General features: G+C 45.2%; 1 protein-coding gene across 4 annotated transcripts in view; it reads left to right on the forward strand.

The window, feature by feature from the left end:
* The window catches only part of LOC147436197 (uncharacterized), a 124950-nt gene extending 102597 nt beyond the window's left edge, over positions 1-22353 (forward strand). Inside the window, exon 5 of one of the 4 annotated variants that reach the window (XM_086488111.1) lies at positions 21925-22353. In XM_086488111.1, the coding sequence (XP_086344237.1) occupies positions 21925-21982 (58 nt within the window). In that variant the 3' untranslated portion in view covers positions 21983-22353. Of the gene's footprint in view, positions 1-5953; positions 6443-21924 lie in introns of those variants that run through there. The other 3 variants (XM_086488109.1, XM_086488110.1, XM_086488112.1) reach the window with 3 other exon arrangements.
* Positions 22354-24543: the final 2190 nt, after the last annotated feature.

Raw genomic sequence — 24543 nt, forward strand, 5'->3', positions numbered from 1 at the left:
ATGTGAGGATTTGTGGTCTTATAGTCAAAGATAATGTGGACAAAGAGATAAAAGAACTCATGGCTTTGATGGGGGTACATGAGCCGATGCACTCAAGAGCTTGGAGAGTGGGCAACAAGAAAAATGGGAACAAGGGGGAAACCTCGAAAGGAAGGGCACTCATCCTTCGTTTTCCCTCCATGGAAGCAAAGAAGGACTTTTTGAAGAAGAGACCAACTCTTAAGAAAACGGGCATCTTCCTCTGGGATGACCTTACCCTCTCACAGATAGCTCATATGCAGGAGGTAATGCTAGAGATTAGAGCGGCAAGGGAAAAAGCTAAGATTGCTTTTTACCGAGATGAAAGAGTGGTGATATTGGAGCCACGCTCCACATGACGGTGTGAGACCTATGGGACCACACTCAAAGTTGCTATTTGGAATTGTAATGGATCTATGCGTCTAGATGTGGGTGCTTTTGAGGAAAGTTTTAGTGGGAGAGATATCATCTTCTACTTTGAGACACATCAGGCCCCTGGGCAGTCTATGCCTCACATTAGTGGATACAGATGGGAGATCGCATGTAGACAGGAGACACGATCAGAGCACAGAGTGCGGGGCTTAGGTGGAGTGGCAGTGTTATTCAGGGAGGAGTTGCAGCCATTGATACATATAGCTCGCAGGGATGAGCAAGCTAGGTACATGTGGGTGAAATTGAGAGCAGAGACATGCAGATATCTTTACATTGCTATTTGCTACTTTCCCTTGAGTACGTCAGTGTATGCACCACCTAGAGGACAATCCCCCTTTTCTATTTTGGATGATGACATCTGGGAGTTCTCTAAAGATGGTGACATCATCATTCTAGGGGATCTCAATGCTAGGACTGCTCATCATCAGACAGTTTTTTATGACACTTCAGAGGAGATGCTGAGAGAGCTGGATGTTTCAGAGACGGGCCTATCCAGACTATCACAAGATGGGGAGCATATTGAGTATGGACGACACTTGATAGAAATCGGGACTGCACATGGATTGGTCATCTTGAATGGCCTACAGAGATTTCCCGTTGCGGGGGTTTTACATCTTTCCACACAGACATGGAGCTAACACAGTGGATTATGTCATGGCATAGCCGAGTCTCATCTCTAGTATCCAGGACCTCATGGTTGGACCCAGACCTGTTGGTGTGGCAGTGGACCATGCTCTTGTGTCACTGACCATCTCTTTCTAGTTTAGTGTAGCACATAGGTCACAGGCAGCTGCTCCTACTCGCTACACCTTCACGCGAGAGACGGACTCTGTATACATAGATGGGATCTACAGACGCTTGTGTACAGAAGAGCCAGGGCGACCTTTGGAGGAGCTTACTACTATACTGGCACAGACGTTACATGATGCAGCAGCAGCAGAGGCATACCCACACACAGAGCCTGAGCAGAGACGCCGTTCTAGGAGCATGCCCTAGAACAGCTGGTATGATGAGAAATGCCGCGAGACCAGAGCTAGACTTCAGAGAGGTGCTTTTGGGGGACATCACTCACAGACAGTCAAAGATTGACTTCCGACGCCTAGTGCGGCGGAAGAAGAAGGCATTTTTGGCTCGCCTAGAGCAAGATCTATACCAGCTTTTCTTGAGTCAGGACTCACGTGAGGCATGGCGGCCATTACCTCTACAGAGGCCTGGGGCCACTACGCGTCATCTCCGTACACAGTTCCTGGACAGCCGCCCCTTCCTGACCCCCCCGATCCATGCCCCCCACACATGTGATTTTTTCACCGCTGAGATGGTGAGGAAGGCCATTGATAGGATGAGGACTGGGAGAGCATATGATCATGATGGCTTAGTGGCTGAGCACTTCATGCATGCCAAAGATCTACTGGCAGAGCTCCTAGCAGTTATGTTTAACCGTGCCATGTGTGAGGGCTTGCATGATACTTGGAGCCTATCTACTATTGTACCTATCTTCGAGTAAGGAGACCCTATGGAGCCTGGGAATTATCGCACTATCATGATCGGACACATATTGGCACGGTTGTACGCATCCATTCTTGAGCAGCAACTGAGTAGATGGGCAGAGAGGGAGGGGATGCGCGCAGCCAGGCAGACAGGATTCAGGAGAGGTTTTTCTACTCTTGACCATATCTTGACACTCAGAGCGATCATCGAGGGGCAAATCACATGGGAGATCTATTGCAGCTTTGTGGACTTCCGCAAAGCATTTGACACAGTACCCAGAGCTAGATTGATGCGCAGATTACAAGAGATGGGAGTACCCACAGAGCTCATTTGGGGGGTCATGGCACTGTACAAGTCAATAATGGGGCATGTACGGACCTCAGAGGGCCTATCTACAACGGTTCATTCCACTATTGGGGTGAAGCAGGGTTTCCCTCTCTCTCCTACTCTGTTTGGTATGTATGTGGATGAGGTTTCTGATTACATTGAGAGAGATGGTGATAGAGGTGCACAACTGGCAGGAACATGGATTCCACTATTGCTATATTGTGATGATATTGTGTTGATCGCCAACTCTCCGGAGGGGATGCAACATCACTTGGATGCTTTGCATAGCTTTGCCCATGAAAGTGGTTTGTCTGTTAACCTTGGTAAAACCAAGGTCATGATATTTATTACACCCCACAGTGGATCAGGAGGTCAGCGCCCGCATTCACATACGGCCAGGAGACAGTGGAGTATACAGATGCTTACACCTACCTTTGAGTGGTTTTTAGTGGACCAGCATTTTCATTGAGAAGAGCAGCAGAGACTAGACCAGAGCCCAGACGAGAGCCCATCCAGCATTGGGTAGATTGGAGAGGATGTGTTCACATGTTCAGTTTTAGGAGCCTCGGACAAAGCTCTGGCTCTTTGACACCCTGGTGGCTTCTGCATTGCTCTATGGAGCTGAGATTTGGGGACCTTCATTGGACCATCATGGGAGGACAGGTCGCACTGATGCATGGGGGACATGGAGAAGCCACTAGTCTCTATGATCTCACGGCTCATTAGAGCCAAGGCTTCAGTACCACGTGCCATTATCCGAGCAGAGCTAGCTGCCCCCCCACTAGTGGTTGAGGCGCTCACCAGATCTGTCTCCTTTATACACCGCATGTGGGAACTTCCCAGAAACAGATATGCCCACCTTGCACTTGAGTCCTCTCGACAGTTAGCCATGTAGGGAGATACAACATGCTGATATAGGGAGATGACATCATGGTTTCAGGCGCATGGGTTCAGCATAAACAGACTGCCCCCCTTCCAGTACTCACTGGATGCACCCTCTGACTCTCACACACTCCGAGATCACCAGGCTCATCCACCAGGACCTGACTCAGCTAGACATACAGCCAACACAGGAGCTGAGCACGAAGATGGCTTTCTACAGAGAGCATCTTTTCCAGCTTACGGAGGACGGTTTTGTGACGAGACCCAGATACATAGACACCCACTTGTCTCATGGGATACGATGTGCTATTGGCCAGATACGCACATCTTCACACCAGCTACGGATCGAGACTGGGAGATAAGCAGAGTACGAGCAGAGGCCAGGACATGCCTCCCGTGTGACCTGGAGCCTAAGACTGAGTTTCACTACACATGCCACTGCCCCGTCTACTACGAGATTCCACTGCTTATTCAGAGAGGGCTTCGGACCACTCTCCACAGTCATGCGGTACGAGGATCAGAGATGCTTGGGTCTGTTTTTGCTCGAGCTGTGCAGACACAGAGAGAGCCTGATGAGGTGAGAGGCCGGCCATGGATCATAGACTTCTTTAGAGCAGACACTGGACACCCGGAGGAGCTACTACCACAGGAGAGCTCGCCGCCTCACACCAGAGGCACACTGATCAACCGAGCGACCGAGGCAGGGAGATCCAGACGCCCACGACTGCGAAGGACTACATAGCATCGACGGAGGCTGCATCAGAGGATTTGGATCACTTTGGCCTGACATGCACGATGCCCGGCCAGGCTATTGACCATGGCGCAGATTGATGAGGTCTGCTAGCTACCGATGCTGGATCTTTTGTGATCTATGATTTAGTTATCCCACCTAGCTGCTCAGATCACACCTAGCTGTTTTGGATTCCATAGAATTTTATTCTGTCATTTTTGTTACTCTGACTTTGTATCAGATCCACCACATTGTATCTTTCTGATCTCATAGGTCATTCTGGCCTCTGAAGACGTTAATATAACATTTCATCTCTCTCTCTCTCTCTCTCTCTCTCTCTCTCTCTCTCTCTCTCTCTCTCTCTCTCTCTCTCCGAGTACTCACTGGATGCGCTCTCTCTGACTCTTGCACAGTCCGAGATCACCAGGCTCATCCTCCAGGACTTGACTCAGCTAGACACTAGGAGGACATGGATACAGCCATCACAGGAGCTGGACACGAAGATGGCTTTCTACAAAGAGCATCTCCTCCAGCTTACGGAGGGTGGTTTTGTGACGAGGCCCAGATACATGGACACCCACTTGTCTCATGGGATACGATGTGCTATTGGCCAGATACGCACATCTTCACACCAGCTACGGATCGAGACTGGGAGATACAACGGAGTACCAACAGAGGCCAGGACATGCCCCCTATGTGACATCGAGCCTGAGACACAGTTGCACTACACATGCCACTGCCCCGTCTACTATGAGATACGAGGCCGCTTCCATTGCTTGTTCAGAGAGGGCTTTGGACCATTCTCTAGAGTCATGCGGTACGAGGATCAGAGATGCCTGGGTTTGTTTTTGCTCGAGCTGCGCAACCACAGATTGAGCCTGATGAGAGGAGAGGCTAGCCAGTCTCAGAGACAGATCACAGACTTCTTTAGAGCTGCCACCCACTGGACACCCAAAGGAGTTACTACCACAGCAGAGCTCGTCGCCTCACACCAGAGGCACACTGATCGACCGAGCGACTGAGCTGGGAGGATCCAGACGCCCACGACTGCGGAGGACTACACAGCATCGACGGAGGCTGCATCAGAGGATTCGGATCACTTTGGCTCGACATGCACGACGCCCGGTGAGACTACTGACCATGGAGGAGATTGATGAGATCCACCAGCGACCAATGCTGGATCTCTTGTGATCTAGCTATCCCAGCTAGTTGCTTAGCTGCTTAGTTCACACCTAGCAGTTTAGGATTCCATAGTATTTTATTTTGTCATTCTGTCATTTTGCCATCTTGTTACTCTGACTTTGTATCAGATCCACCACATTGTAACTTTTTGGTCTCATAGGTCACTTGGGCCTTTTGAAGACGTCAATATAACATTTCATTTAACATCTCTCTCTCTCTCTCTCTCTCTCTCTCTCTCTCTCTCTCTCTCTCTCTCTCTCTCTCTCTCTCTCTCTCTCTCTCTCTCTGTGGATAGTTTCTTAAGGCGTTAAAATTCTCTTCTGTTTTTTTTTTTTCAGTTCTTTTCTATTTCGGACATGGTATCAGATTCACTATGTTGTAACAGCTTGGTCTCATAGGTCATTTTGGCCTTTTGAAGACGTTAATATATCATTTCATTTCATTTCTCTCTCTCTCTCTCTCTCTCTCTCTCTCTCTCTCTCTCTCTCTCTCTCTCTCTCTCACACACACACACACTTTTGATCAATATTAAAGTTTAATGACTATTTGTACTCTCTCCACGTATAAAGCTTTAGTTTTATTCACGTCGACTTGACCTCAATTCGAGTTGAAATTCTTGACAGTAATATGTTGATAAGTTAGGTCACACACTAAACCTGTTTTAATCATGTTTCTATGTCATCTTTGCACTAAATTCATATATTACTTTGCTACTGGGGCAAGAATGAGTATCTATGTTGTAATGTCCTATTCTGAAGGTAATACAGAAGGAAATGAAGGTTCTCGATTTGCTTACACTATGATAAGACAGCCTTAAAAGTATTGGTTGAATCCGAAGATGCCTATTTGATAATAACCTAAGTTTTCCTAAAGTATTGTTTTGCCAATATGTAGCAGGGCTATAGTGTCACTGGCATGGGACAAGCAGTTAGTACAGTTGGGTTGGAGTTCACACTGGATGGACAGTATAGTTGGGCTGGAGTTCGCACTTGACGGACTCTCGCTTGGGCAGTGACACGTGGCAGGGATATGGGTGGTGGTTGGATCGACACCGTGGCCGGACCACCATCGCCACAGTTTGGAGATAGACTTAGCTGGAGTGGATATTTTGCAACCGTTTGTGGCTCTTCATGATTGTATATATCCGTAGTTGGTTTCGATCAGGGGATCATCATCTTCTTTGTATGGTCGTGAGTTCTTGAATCTAGTATCTTGAGTTCACGCACAACACGTCTACACCATCCCTGCACATTTGAGCCTCGACACCCCCATTGTACCTTAAGTTTTGGGCTGGAGCTGAGTGTGCTGCGATGCCGGTCTCTTGAGTTAGTCAAGTCCCATGCTGTTCAGGTTCTAGTGCTGACTCGTGTTCGCTGTGTTATTTATTGGGTGTTATTCATTGTCTTCTGTGTTTTCATTTGCTAGAGTGAGATTTCACGCACACTGCACTGAGGAGCACCCACTGTAGAGGGCATGACACATTATCTCCGCAATAGGTGCTCTCATTTTTGGCACGCCCGCTGGGACCTCAACTGAAGTCTCATTGCATTGCGCCTACAGGTTGAGGAGCTAGCTGGTTTAAGCTCTCGCCTGTGTTGATATGTTGGTCTAGCCTGCTATGGTCCAAGTCCAGCTTGGTCTCGTCCAGCTTTCTCTTGACCGGCTCGACCAGCTGGTCTAGTCACTCGCCTTGGTCTAGTCACTCGTCCTGGACTAGTTACTCGCCCTGGTCCAGTCCCTTGTCCTGGTCTAGTCACTCGCCTTGGTCCGGTCACTCGTCCGTTTTGGTCTAGTCGCTCATCTTGGTCACTCGCATTGGTCTAGTGGAGTGTGGACCACCTTAATCTAAAGTCTTAGTGCCCAAAGCTTGGGTGGGTTCGATTATTGCACGACACATACGAGGCAGTCCAAGGATCAACAAAGTTCACTGCTAAGTCCTCTGCACAGAAAGCGTCAACCCTTTGTGCCAAGCAGAAGTCCACCAGCCCCATTACCCTACTTCTTCTCACGCGACTACCTCCATTCCCTCATCCAGTTCTACACCTCCGTGGTCACCTACTTCTCACGCGACTACCTCCATTCCCTCAACCAGTTCTACACCTCCGTGGTCACCTACTTCTCACGCGACTACCTCCATTCCCTCAACCAGTTCTACACCTCCGTGGTCACCTTCCCCAGCAAAGTGCTCAACCACTGTGTTATAGCAAGCCCTTGAGCACCACGAGGCTCCTAAGCAGACGGCCATGGAGGAGCTCACTAGCGTTCTGGCTAAGGTGAATATCAAGTTTCCGGCTTTCAAGGGTCTCTCTACAGAGGATGCCGACGACCATGCCAGGAGATTTGTTTCCCTATGCAGTGGTCGTGGCCTCAATCGAGAAAACGCCTACTTAGTGCTCTTTCCATCCACCTTGGATGGCGTAGCAGACAAGGTATAGTTAGTTTGCAGAAAACCACTTTACTACTTGGGCCACATTAAGACAACAATTCTGTGAAGCTTTCAGACCAGGGGACTTCCAAGAGAAGGTTTTGGATGAGTTGGCCAACCTGATGCTCCAACCCAAAGAGACTTTTGCAGAGCTCATGATCAGAACAAAGTCTCTGGTCGCCAAGCTTCCGCAGCAACCAAGTGAATTCATGGTTAAGAAGTGGGTGGAGAAAGCTCTTCCCAAAAGGTCTCAGCAAAAACTTCGAGAGAGTCTCCGACCTGATGCCACTCTAGAGGAGTTTGTTCGCAGCTGCTAATCGGATAGAAGGAGCTAGGAAGCTGTTCACCGACTCTCCTTAGGTAGAGACCACCTCAGTCTTTTGAGAAAGTCCCTCTGATCCTTTAACCTCTTTACGTAGAGAACTAGAAGCCCCGAAGCTACAACGAGCTCTTCAAGAGGAGAGATCATTCTCTCTTCTGCAGGAGAAGCTTCCACATCAAGAATCTTTGGACGATATCAAGCGCGAGCTAGAGGAGCTCAAAGCTCATCAGGAGACTAAAACTATGGTTTGGTGTACCTCCTATCGTTCTCCCGGGCATCCTCCGCAGGAATGCCCGCTCTGAACTTACTCACTTCTATGAGAAGTCCGGCCATGATGACAAGGAGTGCTACTATATGAAGGGACTGCGACACCTTCAACAAAGCCTTGCCCCGACGCTTCAACAAGGCTTGGCTCTTGCATCCCATATGGCTTCTCCTTATGGTCAACCAAACCAAATGCCACCCTTGCTGACAACCCCTCCTATGCCATTTATGCAAGGTATGCAAAGCACCTTTTCATCGCAAAGTTCTTATCATGCTAGTGCCCCCTTAGGTCCTCAGAGCTTCTACACCTGAGCTGCCAACCCTATGCAGTAAGATCAGAGACCACCTTGTCCCCCACCTCGTCCGTCCATTCACCCCATTCTATGCTACAAGTGTGGGGAGTATGGACATTACCAAAGTGTCCCCTATTGAAGGATCTCCGCCTTGCCGCCATTTCCCCTATGCTACAAGTGTGGGGAGTATGGACATTACCAAAGTGTCCCCTATTGAAGGATCTCCGCCTTGCCGCCATGTCCCCTATGCTACAAGTGTGGGGAGTATGGACATTACCAAAGTGTCCCCTATTGAAGGATCTCCGCCTTGCCGCCATTTCCCTGAGGCTAAAGATCATTACAGCAAAGATTGTCCACAGTAACGAGCAACCACGTCTTTGAACCCGAGTTAAACCAACAAGAGTTCACATTTCCAAAGATCAACCTGATTGTGGTAAGCACCATTCCTCAACCGTCACCTGCTACACATGTGGTTACCCCTAAGGATAAGGTGCAGCAAGTGGAGGAGCCCACTGGTGTGCTCACTAGGGCACAACAAGCAGCCCTAGGTCTCAGTTTTCCGGAAGGTCAAACTCTTCCAGCTCCCCTCAATAACCTTGTCCATCTACAACATCTGACAAGCCATCTCCTAGTGACAGCAGACCGACCTCTATGCTATTTGAGATTGATGGGCCTTCTTGGAAGCTATAGTTGACTTGCAGCAGCTGAAAGTCCCAGAGCAAGTCTTGCCCAATAGTGAGAAGCATACAGCAGAGACTATACTGAAGAACACCTTTATACAAGTCTTCCTTTACGACATGCTCAAGCTGGATGCAAATCTTCGAAGTGATACTCTCACAGTCATTTAATCTCTGTACCCCGGTGTAGGGTCCTGTGGTGGGCACCTACGAGTGCATCCCTCCGAGTCCTACATGATCTCCTCTCCCGCTGCTCCTCTCACTAATTACAAGAGTCCTCGTCTAATTGTGTCTATTCTTGGACAACACTTTTCAGGTGTTATAGTTGATGGTGGATCTGGCATCAACTTGATGCCTGAATTCACTATGCTGGCATTGGGTCTCAAGCCTACTAGGCCCGCTCCATTCACAGTGACTCTGGCCGATCAGAGAACCTTTTACCCCGTGGGAATAGTCGACAAGGTGCCTCTGCAGGATTTTGTCGTTGTTCGTCTTCCCAGGGTTGAAGGCGGATTTCCCTTGCTCATCGACAGGCCATGGTTGCGGCACACTAAAGCATTACATGATTGGGGAAATGATACAATGTGGATCTATACTCCTGGTTCCCCAATGAAACCCATTCGATTTGAGGGAGGGATAGATCCAGTAGTGCAGCATACTTATTTTTCGATGGAATCCAACCCTGAATCTGAACAAGCAACTCCACTTGACAGGTCAGAAGATGATCTGTTGGAGTGGTTGGGTATAAGCATGTTAACTTGTCATGCTTTTTGGTGTCCCGGACAATGCTAGTAAGAGGTGCTTGTTAGCATCTATTCAAAACCAAAGAGCAAGTGAAGTTTGAAATTTTAATAACCATAAGATATATTATTTTAATAACCATAAGATATATTATTTGTTCCCTCCTATATGGGGTGTGGCCTCTGTTTTCAGTTACGACGACGACGTGGGGTGTGGCCTCTCTCTCTCTCTCTCTCTCTCTCTCTCTCTCTCTCTCTCTCTCTCTCTCTCTCTCTCTCTCTCTCTCTCTCTCTCTCTCTCTCTCTCTGTGCGGCGCAGACTCCCTCTCTGTCTCACTCTCAGACCAGTTTACAGTTTGCCCTGTTCCTACTCTCTCTCTCTCTCTCTCTCTCTCTCTCTCTCTCTCTGTGGCGCAGACTCCCTCTTTGTCTCACTCTCAGACCAGTTTACAGTTTGCCCTGTTCCTACTCCCTCTCTCTCTCTCTCTCTCTCTCTCTCTCTCTCTCTCTCTCTCTCTCTCTCTCTCTCTCTCTCTCTCTCTCTCTCTCTCTCTCTCTCTCGCTCGCTCTCGCATTGCTTCTTGCCTCGAATTTGAGTTGTCAAAGCTTAGCAGACTTGTAGATATGGAAAACCAGTAGACAACATTATTGCCACTAGAAATGGAGGCAGAAGGGAGCCATTACAGGAAATGAATCACAACTACCAGCATCCAGCTCTTTCTATTATCAGGAAATATGAGACAGAAAGAAAGCGTAAACAGCGGGAGCACCGACAGATGACAACTAAACGAGGACATCATACCGTCGACGATGAGGAGAAAAGGAAAAACTCCTTCGAGATTGTGAAAGCTTTCAAGAGCAAGACTGAAGGTCTCAACAAAGAAGCAAAGTGTGAAATTTGGAATCTTGTTGCTCAACATCCGCTTGTTTGGGCAATCCGTGATCAATCTTTAGAGGAGGAGGCTGTTGTGCAGAGTGCAATTGTCTCCAATGTCCGCAACACACTAGCTATCGTCAAGCAGCCAGCTTCTAACGAGGAGCTATTTTTGAAGAAATGCAGCATTGCAGATGATGATAAATTCAAAGGAAAACATGCCTATTGCCAAATTCTCCAGGGTCCTAAAAGTTGACCGTCGCAGCTTGTTCAAAGCAAAATCACGGCAGGTGAAGTCTGGTGTCAATGCTCGACTGTTTTCATTGGCTGGATGTCACAAGCAACACCGTCATAGCCCTATCACAGATGAAATTAAGGAATTGGTCTACACATTTTGGACAGAGGAGACTCGTGTTTCACCCAACAAGAAGGATGTTTGTCGAAAGAGAGTGGGAAGGAAAAGCTACATAAAACACCCTGTGCACCTCCTGGATGAGTCTCAGGTGATCAATGACATACTTGCGCCATAACTTATGCATTCTAGTATGCTAGTAATCTACCTAGCATGCTCTGTAATCTACCTAGCATACAGAGAATGCTAGTTATCACAATATGTTATGCTATGTATACCACCTAGCATGTGTGCTAGTTAGCATAGTCTCACTCCTAGTATGTTGGGTATGCTGTTTAGCATGATAAGTATGCTGTCTAGCACAATATGTAAACTACTATAACACCCTTTATGCTAGTTAGCATACCTATTATGCTAACTAGCATGCTCAGAATGTTCTTTGACACAATGAGTATGCTAGCTACCTTTCGTAGTATGCTAACTAGCATAATGGGTAAGCTGGTTTATGGTATATGCTAATTAGCATTCCTGTATGGTGGGTATGGTGTTCAGCATAAATCTTCTGCTAGTTAGCATGCCTAGTGATCTTAGGACTACGCTGGTTAGCACAATATGTATGCTACTTTAACACCTTTTATGCTAGTGTGCTGGCTATGCTATTCAACATAACGAGTGTGCTGGTTAACACAATATGTATGCTAGTTAGCATACCTTCTATTCTTCTTAGCACACTTTGTGTGGTTAACCATGACTCATATGTTAAACTACACACTGATTTTTCTTGTTAGCACAGCTAGTATGCTAGTTAGCATACTCAGCTGTGCTAACTAGCAATATAGCATGTTAGTAAGCATACTCAGCTAGCTAACTAGCATGCTGAGTATGCTAGTTAGCACAACTAAGAATGCTAAGTAGCATAACGGGTAAGCTGGTTTATGCTAGTATGCTAGTTAGCATATTCAGCTATGCTAACTAGCATACTCAGCATGCTAACTAGCATGCTCATGAGTATGCTAGTTAGCACAGCTGAGAATGCTAAGTAGCATAACGGGTAAGCTGATTTATGCTAGTTAGCATTCGTAGTGTGCTAGCTATGCTGTTCAACATAATAAGTGTGTTGGTTAACACAATATGTATGCTAGTTAGCATACCTTCTATTCTTCTTAGCACACATTCATGTGGTTAACAATGACTCATATGCTAAATTACACACTGATTATGCTTGTTAGCACAGCTAGTATGCTAGTTAGCATAGTCAGCTATGCTAACTAGCATACTCAGCATGCTGATGAGTATGCTAGTTAGCACAGCTAGTATGCTAACTCAGCATGCTAGTTAGCATACTCAGCGTGCTAACTAGCATGCTGATGAGTATGCCTCGTATGCTAAACTACACACTGATTGTGCTTGTTAGCACAGCTCGTATGCTAGTTAGCATACTCAGCATGCTAACTAGCATGCTAGTTAGCACAGCTAGTATGCTAACTCAGCATGCTAGTTAGCATACTCAGCATGCTAACTAGCATGCTGATGAGTATGCCTCGTATGCTAAACTACACACTGATTGTGCTTGTTAGCACAGCTCGTATGCTAGTTAGCATACTCAGCATGCTAACTAGCATGCTGATGAGTATGCTAACTAGTATGCTGATGAGTATGCTAGTTAGCACAGCTAGTATGCTAACTCAGCATGCTAGTATGCCTCAGCATTCTAACTAGCATGTTGATAAGTATGTCTCGTAATGCTAACTAGCATGTTGATGAGTATGCCTCGTATGCTACACTACACACTGATTGTGCTTGTTAGCACAGCTAGTATTCTAGTTAGCATACTCAGCTATGCTAGTTAGCATACTCAGCATGCTAACTAGCATGCTTAGTATACAATGTTATACCCAGTTACATGCATGTTACTGACCATACCCAGTTACATGCATGTTAGGACCATACATTGTTCTGTTTAACACACCAATTTGTTTCTATGGTGGATGTATTAAGTAGCAATGCGTATAGTCTTGATTGGATTATTTCTCCTAGTAAACATACTGATCAAATATGGATATTGCAGGTTGAGCTCTTTCAAAGATTCAAACAAAAACATCCAGATTGCAAGATTTGCATGAGGATGTTTGAGATGTTAAAGCCATTCTTTTGCAGGAGGCTGAAGGATAGGTACACATGCTGTTGCGAATACCATGTGCAGATGACCTTTTTGAAAGACGCACTGAACCACTGCGCTCTTGTGCTTTTGGGCTTCATGATACATGTTGCAACTGTGTATGCAATATCTGTGCTACAGGCAAGAACATTAGCAGCGGCTGCCTGGCTTCACATCACACGTTCAAAGGTGTCACACAGATGTGGGAGTCCGTTCTCTGTCCAAAGCCAGCAGATGCAGTTTTCCATAGAAGGGAATGCCTGATGGGAGATCGTAAGATATGTGGAGTAAAGAAGTTAGAATTATGTTGCTTAGAAACAGCAAAGCCAGGTAAGAGTATTAATGTGAAAGTATTTGCGTATGTAGAAGCAAAAGATAGGCATGGAAACAGTAAGAAAAGAAAAGATCTTTTGCATAAAGAAATGCACTGCTGGGAGTTTCTTCGACTGTTGCAGACCAAGTTGAAGCTCTTCATCACTCATAACTATGTGGCACGATGGCAAGGACAACAATTTAAGGATTGTATACTTCGCTTTCCGGATGATGTCATTGTCTCAGTTGTTGACTTTGCTGAAAATTACGCCTTCAAGGAGCAAAATGAGATTCAGTCAATGCATTGGCACTCTAGTCAAGTAACTATTTTTGTGCACATAACGTACTACCGCAAGGCAGGGGAGGTAGTCAAAAAAATCCACTTCTTCATATCAAATGATAGGGTGCATGACACTGTTTGTGCAACATTGCTTCATGCTACACTGTGACTGGTTACAACAAGAGGGTGTCACTTGTAAACAACATTGGGTGTGGTCAGATGGTGCAGCCTCGCAATTCAGGGGAGCCAGGCCTTTCTATTTTGTTGCAAGATATGGTGGACTCACAGGGATTGGGATGAGCTGGTTCTTCTTTGGATCAAGGCATGGCAAGGGCGAGCATGATGGTGCAGGAGCAGTTGTGAAAAGAACCTTGACCCATGAACAACTAAAACCTAATGGAGCTATATTGTAGTGTGCAGCAGATGTGGTTGCTTATTGCCAGGCCAACCTATCGCAGGGAGCACCTGCATCATATCCTTCAAAAGAAAGGGAATGTGCTCGTGTGTTCTGGAGGTTAAAGAGGGAGATGTTAACAGGGAAGTTAAGTGGAATTGTGCCACTGTGGCAAAAACTCGCTCTTTGCATGCTATTCGTGGTCACAACCCGCAGGATCCAACTGCCCTTGCAACAAGAAAGTTGGCATGCTTCTGTGATGCATGCATGAACGGAAGGTGGAATCGCTGCAACAATAAAGCTCACGTGGAGGCTTGGGATTATCAGATTCTGTAGCCATTACTTGAGCAAACAGATGAAGTTTCAACAGAGGAAGTCGTTGGCTATGATGACTTCACATACGAAGGTCATCATGATGTGTTGAGTAGCGCTCTATGTTCTGGAGACACATTCGCTGTAAATCCAGATGCCTTAACCAACGCCGAAGATGTGGATTTCTATCTGGTCAAGTGTGTTGCAGAAAAGGAGAAGGTGGAGAAGGGGTACATTGATGAATGGAGCAATGTAATTGACAGAGGCTCATATGTTGTGCAAGGACTGTATTACAAGCAATTGGATGCATACACCTTCAAGCTAGACCACAAGCAGCCTATCGTCCACCTAATTTCACATCTGGTGCGATGTATCAAAATACCCATGGAGCACGTCCCAAGGAGAAGGCAGGTGTACACAATCACTCCAGAAAGCTATGAAGCAATCTGTAATAGCATGCCCTTCAGCTTTTAAGTTGTATCCACTGGATTTTCTATATACCACTTTGCTGTAAGGGTATGCAGTTTTATTATAAAGTTGGTTTTGTGTCAGCATGCTCAGCATGCTAACTATCAAACTGTTTACATTAATTGCTAGCATCAAATTATTTACATAGGGTTCAATTTTACAATGACAGTCACTGCCCCCAAAACCCTTTAGGCCTCCTCGGAGGGCGCTTGTAGTGACCGGGCTGTCCTTCTCGCTGTTTGTCTTCTTCCTGCTGCCTCTTTTCTTTTCTCTCTGCTTCCTCCTTTCTCTTTGCTTCCTCCTTTCTCTCTGCTTCCTCCTCTGCTTCTCGGTTGGCACTATGCTGCTCCCTTTCTCTTCTTTCCCTCTCCAGCTTTTCTTTCTCTCTTTCTGCTTCTAGGTCAGCTTCCCGCTGTTTGAGATGAATTTCTTCCAGTCTTTTAGCCTCTAAATCCATCTTTTGAATGTCAAGCAAACGTATGACGACTGCATTAGAAAACTCATCTGAGCCTGTCTCAAACACATTATCAGCAACATATGCTTCCCGATCATCTGTTTGTAGCCAAAGAAAAAGCCAGGACTTCAAAGTTTCTATAAAGAACTTTTCCCTCTGCTCAGCACTCTGGTGCTCTAGACTGGGAGTAACAAGCCAAGTTTGTGGTGGGTTCTGAAACACTTTGTAGAAGCTATTATCGATTATAAGTGTGTTTTGGGCGTTGTACCCCAGAGTGTGTTTCCAGAACAAGGATAAGTCTTTCATAAACACAGGTTTTCTCTGGATCTGCCAGGATTGCTTTGTACAGTGCGCTTGAGCAAAAAACCCAGTAATCTTTGGCACCTGCTCTTTAAAAACAGTACGGCAAATACTCATGACTTTACTATGGAAGCTTGTGCTCCATATAAACACATTAAAGAACTAAAGGCACTAGTCCAAAAAAAAAATGGATGTCCTTGCGATAGAACACCTGCTTATCAAGTACATCGTATTTCAGCATTTCATCTGCATATGCCGGGGGCTTTTCACCAAAGCGAGGCTCTACCACTGCCACCAAAAGACCGTTCAGGTCCAGCACCACAGCCCTTTTTTCATCACATAAACGCTTAGGCACCCATATTGGGTCTGGTAGAGGATACCATTCAACAAAAATAACCGGCCCACTTGGGTGCACATAATTTAGGCGCTCAATAATACTACGGGCAAGCTGTGAATATCGTTCAAGGCGTTTTTCAATCTCCATTATCTGTCTCCTTAACTGCCTGGCTTTGTGGACTCACCATCTCCGTAATTTCTGTCATTGCATGGCCGCAGTTGCATCAGGCATGACGATTAATGCCTGTTTCTCTTCCTCTGCAGGGAAACCGCGATACGAAATGAACAAGTTAAAAAAAAAAAAACCGCAAAAATTATAATGAACTATTACAATGAACTGCTGCTCAGATTTATATTGCACAAAAATACATTTTCATTGAAAAACAAAATGCATGTCAGTTACAATACGCATTTGGGTTTCAAAATGGTCTAGCATATACAGTGAAGGGCACAACCGGGTAGGGAGCAATAAGTCTTAACACAATTTTTTGCAAGCTCTTGAGCGGGTGGCTTTCTTTTCACCTTTGGAGCTTTCAGCCTTGTCCGAACCACAGGCTGTGCTTGCAATGTCTTCGGGTACCTCTTCAAGGCCAACTTTTCTTTTCAGCTGAGCTTTACGCAAAAAACCTTCGAGAGGGCTGTTGTCACCAACTTCTTGCTCATCTTCTATATTGTCATTCTTCAAAGTTTCCCCTGAGCCACTAGCCACTGTCTGCTGAGAAGCTTCTGCTTTGTCAGTTGCAGCAGGCATCGCTGGCACACGAGGAGCCATGACAAAAAAATCATCTTCTTTTTCATCTTCTAAGTTCCTGCTCACATCACCGCCTTCCTCCATTGTTTTCATGCTTTCATTTGGCATCTGCTGGGAGCCCTCATCCACCCCTTCACTCCTTGCATCCAGCTCAACACCCTTCTCCGTCGAAGGGTTCTCACCTGTATCCAGCTCATCACTCTCCTCGATCGAAAGGTCCTCCATTACAGCCTTTCCCTTGCCCTTCGTGTCATGCACACTGCCCACATCACGGAGGGACTGCCACAGGCCTGCAACAAAAAACGTGGATTAAGACTCATATAAGCATGTCATGTATGCTAGAAAATGTTTGATATGCTGTGACTACGTGTGCGGCCTGGCATAAATTGGAATCCATTATGCTGACAAGCCCAGTATGCTAATTCGAATTGCTGAGTATGCTAACTAGCATATCCAATATGCTAGTTTGCATCTGAAGATGGTAGCTTACTTACTAGATTTGTCATTATGACAAACTTACTCTAGTCTGTACACTGAGCACAAGTATGCTAATTAGCATACAAGATATGCTAATTAGCATATCAAGTCAACACACTCAGTATTCTAATTAACACTGTGGGTATGCTAATAAGCACACCCTGTACGCTAAAAGACAATCCTTGTATGCTAGCTATTAGCAGTCCCAGTATGCTAATTAGCATACCCAATATGCTATTTAGCATTCCCAGTATGCTATTTAGCATATCCAGTACGCTAATAAGCATACCCAATACGCTAATCAGCATACCCAGTATGCTAATCAGCATATACAGTTTGCTAGTTAGCATTTGGATATGGTAGTTAACTTACTAGATATGCTAATATGCAAAACTTACTCTAGTCTGTACACTGAGCACAGGGTATGCTAATTAGCATACAAGATATGCTAATTAGCATATCCAGTTAACACACTCAATATTCTCACTGGGTATGCTAATTAGCCTACCCAGTATGCTAATTAGCATATCCTGTATGCTAATCAGCATACAAGATATGCTAATTAGCATATCCAGTTAACACACTCAATATTCTAATTAACATACTAGGTATGCTAATTAGCACACCCTATACAATCTTACCAGATGTTGGTGTGATTGGATGTCTTTGCCCTGTGGGTTTCCAACACCATTCTTGTGGTATCCTTTGCTAGCAGGTCACAGCTCTACATTTTGTCGACAAGGAGCATGCAGCTGCAAAGCAGAGAAAGTGGTAGCTATGCCCACAGGGCATCTTGACCGTGGCATTGTTTCCCTTTACTTCAAGTGGCAAACTGCAGCCACTGCACGGGTTGATCATCGTCCCATCGCATACCCCTTCTATACTTTCTGTAAAAGTGCCCATAGCCATATTACACAAGGCAGTGGGAATGGAGGAGCCTTGTAGCATCTTGCTCATGTGCATTAGGAGCTGCAGTTGACCTTCACATGCATTCACTTTTGCTTCCATAACCTCCACATTAATCTGCACACCAAAAAAAAGAGGAGCATGGTAAGTACATAGGTTTGTTGTGCACATATTCCAATCATACGGTGGAAGCATAAAAGTCACGCACTTACACGCTGACAAGTTGAGTCAGCAGCAAGAGTGTCCTCACTATCAGGAAATGCCAAACCTTCCAATGTCTCTTTAAATGTCTCTATTTTTACTTTACACTCTATTTCCCTCTTTGCATCCACGTTGTCGCTCTGTAGTAACCTCTGTAATTCATTTTCAGCGTGGTGAAGCTTTTGTCTCATAGCAAGCACAATTGGGGTGACCCTAGCATTGCTTGCTTGGACAACCCTCGCAACTTCAAACTCTGATTTTGCAGTTAGAAGATGTTCTTTAGCATCTTGCAATTGTTTGCTGAGAATTTCAAAGGCAGCCTTTATGTGCTGCAAATTCTCAACACCAAAAAATGCAGGCTTTCAGCCTGCTGGTGAGTGTTGTGGAGAGAGATGGGTGTCTCCTTGGCATCCTCCTTCATTTCAGCTTGCGCCTCCTCGATGTTTTGACATACATTGCGCATCCTCCACTTTTCGACATGGGCCTCGTAGTACCCTTTCTCTCGGAGGTCCTGCAAATGCTGGACAGCGAATTCAGCCCAATTGAATTGCATGGCTGAGCTACTTGCAATTGCCGCCGGGCTGAATTCTTTTACAAACCCCTTGGCGAATGCAGAGTTGATCTCCATGTTTGTTGGGGGCTTCTGGTACACCTTGTAATGCAGCTGCATCACCTGGTCGAACATGTCAGTACGCAAACAACTGCATTTAATGCGATAGTGACTACGATTCTTTGACTCTCTGAAAACACTGAACTACTCCACATCACTGATCTGATCCCACCTCACTAGTTTGGGGTTGGCACCAGCCAGGGAGAGGCCATGAACATCATTGAACTCTTTTGCTGTAATACAGAACTTGCTCTGTACTGGGACTGTAAACTTTGGAGCTTTCCATCGGCCTGCACACCCCCAATGTCACAAGATTAGCAGATTTTTCTATTTGTTGGTAGGTAAAAAATAATGTAGCCAGGAGTGTGTTAACAGTAGGAAAGTGCAGTATTGAGCACTTCCTTCCAATTTCAAGGTTCAAATCAAACACTGGTTTGTGCTTCTTGAGCCAGACTTCGACTCGAGCGATTGTATTTCAAGTGACTATTCACAAGATGTCCTACTGCTAAAGCCGACATCAAGGGACAACTCTCCAGCCAAGACAGCACCAGCAACTATCTTCGCAAATCATAAATCATAATGAGGTAGAGAGAGAGAGAGAGAGAGAGAGAGAGAGAGAGAGAGTACCTGAGTCATCCTTCCCCTTTGTATGCAAGGTCTTTGCCATTGGGGATGCTGGGGAATCAGAGAGCTTCACCCTTTTTTGGGACGGAGAAGAAGCAACAGAAAGTACAGCCCTCGACTTTGTTTTTGGTTCTCTCTTACCTCTGGCCCTTGCGCCCCGCTTCTCTCCATGCATGTTGACTGCCCCACTCCGCTTCTCTCCATGCATTTTGACTGCCCCACTCCCCTCAGAGTAACACTGCGTAAATGGTCAGGAAAGTGGATTCAGGGTAGTCCCCCTATTTTGAAATATTTGATGGATTCCCACACGTTTGAAAAGTTACACTCTCATTATGCTTACAAGATATGCTTGTTGCCACATGATAACTAGCACAAAAAGCATGACAAGTTAACATGCTTACACCCAGTTGGAAGCTACCAAGTCGACGCCTTGTTATGGGGTCTCTATTCACTCTTTGCTTGAGAATGGCCCAGCTTTCAATGTCCATGATAGTGTAACGCCGAGCAAAGTGCAATCTCATTTGCATGAATTCGTCAATTCCACAATCTCCGTTGTGTCTGACTATCCGACCAAGTCGAAGCTTACCTCTCCAAGGATGGCTACAAGTAAATGCAGATTCTCCCGCTATCTTCCCTCACCACACCCCTTGCCCTATCCTTCATCTCTCCTAGCCACTAGCCACCCCTTCCCTCACCCCACCCATCCCTTCCCCCTCGCCCCTACCCTCCTTAACCTAGCCACTACCCTCCCCCCTCGCCCCTACCCTCTTACATTCTCCCATACCCTAAACCTAGCACCCCCTCACCCCTACCTAACCTACATTCGCCCTACACTCTCCCCTACCCATTCCCCTCCGCCCCTACCCTCCCCCTCTAACCCCTACCCTCTCCAATACCCCTCGCCCCTACCCAATCCCCTCTCGCCCCTACCCTCCCTTCTCGCGCCTACCCAATCCCCTCTGGCCCCTACTCCCCTACCCTATTGACCTCGCCCCTATCCAATCCCCTTCACCCCTACCCTCCCCACCCGCCTTCCCCCTCACCCTCGCTCCCTGTTAGGCAGTGTTAGGAAAAACGAGGGTTTAGTGTATTCCACCAGCTTAAATTCTAAAATCTAGGCTAGATTTTGAGGTTGCTTGAAAAATCGACAAATTTACGCAAGTTCTAGAGTAGTTATCGGCAAAAGCTTTCAACTTTGACCTCACAGCCGGCAGAATTTCAAGGTTGTCCCTATTTTCACTGAAAATTCTGTCGGGAAAGACGACTCTTGGTATCCACCTGACCCCCTCCTCCTTTTGGCTGCATTTCCACTAGCTTTAGCCTTTTGTGCCTTCCTTGGATTTTACTTCATTATGTTCTGCAACTATCTCCATTGGTCTCTTCCTCCTCGAAACTCGGTATCTTCTCCAAACATCAACTCCTTCATATGGAGCTGCATTTTTCTGCTAGTTCAGTGTTCTTTCTAGTTTCAGTGTTTCTCTCACCAAGATGGTGAGTGGGCAACCTGTAGCAGGGCTACGGTGTCACTAGCATGGGACAGGCAGTTAGTACAGTTGGGTTGGAGTTCCCACTGGACAGAGAGCCTGGGCAGTGACACTTGGCAGGGATATGGGTGGTGGTCTGCTGGTCGACACCGTGGCGGGACCACCACCACCAAAGTTTGGAGATAGACTTAGCTGAAGTGGATATTTTGCAGCCGTTGGTGGCTCTTCATGATTGCATATATCCGTAGTTGGTTTCGATCAAGGGATCATCATCTTCTTTGTATGGTCGTGAGTTCTTGAGTCTAGTATCTTGAGTTCACGCACACACATCTACACCATCCCTGCACATTTGAGCCTCGACACCCCCATTGTACTTGTGAGTTCTTGGCTGGAGCTGAGTGTGCTGCCATGCCAGGGTCTGTTCTGGTCTCTTGAGTTAGTTGAGTTCCATGCTGTTCACGTTCTATTGCTGAGTCGTGTTCGCTGTGTTATTTATTGTGTTATTCATTGTCTTCTCTGTTTTCATCTTGTTGGAGTGAGATTTCACGCACACTGCACTAAGAAGCACCAACTGTAGAGAGCACGACACCTTATCTCCGCTACACAATACTCTAAATCTAAACATTTTTGATGTTTGAAAGTTTAGAGTGCATATACTTCAAATAGTAAGGTACTGTTTGGTCAAGACAATTTGTAAGGGAAAAGGTTGGGGATATGCACTCCAAAATAGTAGGGTATGCAAAAGTGAAGTGATTCATATGCACTTACATACAAAGGAAGCAAATGCCTTTAATAGGTTTGTCCTATGTGAAATCTTTTTTGCAAAATTCATATCTTGTCAATACTTGCAGAGTGTTGAAGGCTAGGAAGGAAGATGTAACAGATGTTAGTAACCTGAAAGATGAATAGCATTTCGTTGAAGGTATGCTTTCTACATTGTTCTAAGGGTGTAGCACCTTTCAATATGTTCATTTCAAAGCTCCAATAATATTTGGAATCGCTGTACATAACAAATTTTTAAGGCAGATTAGTTGAGGTTTTGGGTCTTTTTTCACCTAGTCTTACGCAATATGTATACATGTAGAGGAAAATGGGTGCATGATCACTATTTACATGCATGCGATATACTCTTTTAACGTTTACAAGACTCTTTAGTGGAATCTCTTCCAGTGATATCTTCAATTCATTTGGTTTCTTGCATACAAGCTTCATGGTGCATCCTTATAAGAAGTACAAGAAATTTGATACACGGGCTGTTATTCACAAATGAAAGCCTCATAGAGATTGAGTCTCTCTCTCTCTCTCTCTCTCTCTCTCTCTCTCTCTCTCTCTCTCTCTCTCTGCCCTCAAAGGAAGGAGGGCCCTCCTTTGAGGACCAAGATCAGAAAGGTGATTGTCTCAGCATTTTGGACACCCTTTGTTTATAAAATGTTGTACTCTTTTATTAATGTTATGGAGTTTATGCACGCCCATATCAACAATTGATTTGACACTCTTCTTATGCATAGTATTTTTTGGATTGACAATTGACAGGAGCCTTTGTTATTAAAATTTGTTTCTTCTTGCTAATGTAGCAACATTATTATCTTAGGCCTAGGTTTTTTTCTTTCCTGATCCAAAATGGAATGAAAAAACATAACTTTGATTGCCACCCCTCATGACTAAATAACACAGTGCATTCAATGAGGGGCGGTGAGGGGATCCATGGCTCACAAGTCCACGCACAGAAACCAAGGCTCAATGATTGCCTACTGAGAAGTTTCTATTTTTGTTGAAACATTTCCCTAGATAAACATGTTTGAATGCTTTTAATTTTCACTATTGTCATGCCAATATCTTTTTTTAAGAAACCATTGACCGAAAACTTTGTAGAGTTACTTTTGGGCATAGAATGAAGGATTGACGAATCCTATGGACCATTATTTTACCCCAAAGTGGAGTTTTGAAATAAGTCATACCACAATTGTGCTCCCCAAAGGTTGGAATGGTTGCTTATTTGAAAACATTTAATCATCATGAAATTGATCTGTGTTACCATTAAAGATGTGTTTAATTATTTAATGTTAGTTTGGTAGAAATGCATGACTCTACCATGTCCTCTTTAGCAATTATGCATTGAATTTGTATTGTCAAACTATCATCTCAGCACCATCCAGTTTACATTAAGTGGTGCCAAGTGTTTATAATTATATTGTCCTCTCACAAAAAGTGTTGGGAGAAACAATCCGTGATTATCTTGAGAAGAAAATTGAAGTGACTGAATTAATTACGTGATAACATGATACTACGAAATGAAATCCGAAAAGAGACTCAATTTCAATAAATGTACCTTTCCTAAAAATATAGGTAATAGAGAGGTGCAATCCTCATAGTTGTAAGTGTTGTTATGTGCATGTGTCTTCAAATGAAACGTGGCTCCAAGATTGTTGCACAACATATGTTTTTTTTTTTTTCCAATTGCCACTTTCTTTCAAGTGGAATGTTGACTTTGGACCAAAAAATTAAAAACAATAGGTATTAGCCAAACACAATCAAATCTAGTACTAAAAATATAGATCACAAATATTGACATCTTTGACAATGTAATCACAAGTCATGCATGTGAACATTTCCATCAAAATACAAAGTCTTTATGTCCAAATGATGTACATTCCAACCATTATGAGGTGGGAACAATCCCAAGAGACCTCAAGATGAGTATTGTGTAGCAGGGCTACAATGTCACAAGCATTGGACATACAGTTAGTTGCAGTTGGGTTGGGGTTCACATTGGATGGACTTTTGAGCAAAGACACGTGGCAAGTGATACAGATGGTGGTCTAGTGGACATCGTGGCCAGATCACCACCACCTTAGATTGGAGATAGGTTTAGTTGGATTGGATATCTGCTAGTCGGTTGTGGTTCTTTAGGAGATACATATATGTGGGGAGTCGTGGGATACTCTATCATCACCTACTTTTAGGTGGTCAATAGTCTGGAGTTTATTATCTGGGGTTAACGCACAACACATCTTCAAGTCTTCCCTGCACAATTGAGCTTCGACACTGCTGTTGTACCCATGAGTTATGGGTTGGAGTTGAGAGTGCTGCCATGCCAGAGTATGTATTGGTTCCTTTGAGTTGAGCCGATGTCCATATTGTTTAGGTTTCTCTACTGAGTCTTGCCATTGTTGTTGCGTTCTCATCATCTTTTGTTTTTTCATTCTGTGGAGTGAGATCTCATGCACATTGCATTGAGGAGCACCCACCATAGAGAGCACAACAAATTATCTCCACTACAAGTGCTCTCATTTTTTACACGTCGAGTGGGACCTCAACTGAAATCTCACTCCGTGTAGAGAGCAAAGTCAAGTCAACTCAAGGAGCAGAGCCACCTTTGAATGACCACATACCAAAGCAAATGCCCTCTGTTAAAAGGGTCCCCTCCCTGCCGTCATTGCCCTGAAGCGAAGGATCACTATAGTAAAGAT

The sequence above is a fragment of the Adiantum capillus-veneris genome, chromosome 18, assembly GCF_014529385.1.
Source record: "Adiantum capillus-veneris isolate H3 chromosome 18, ASM1452938v2, whole genome shotgun sequence".
In the NCBI taxonomy this organism is placed as follows: domain Eukaryota; kingdom Viridiplantae; phylum Streptophyta; class Polypodiopsida; order Polypodiales; family Pteridaceae; genus Adiantum; species Adiantum capillus-veneris.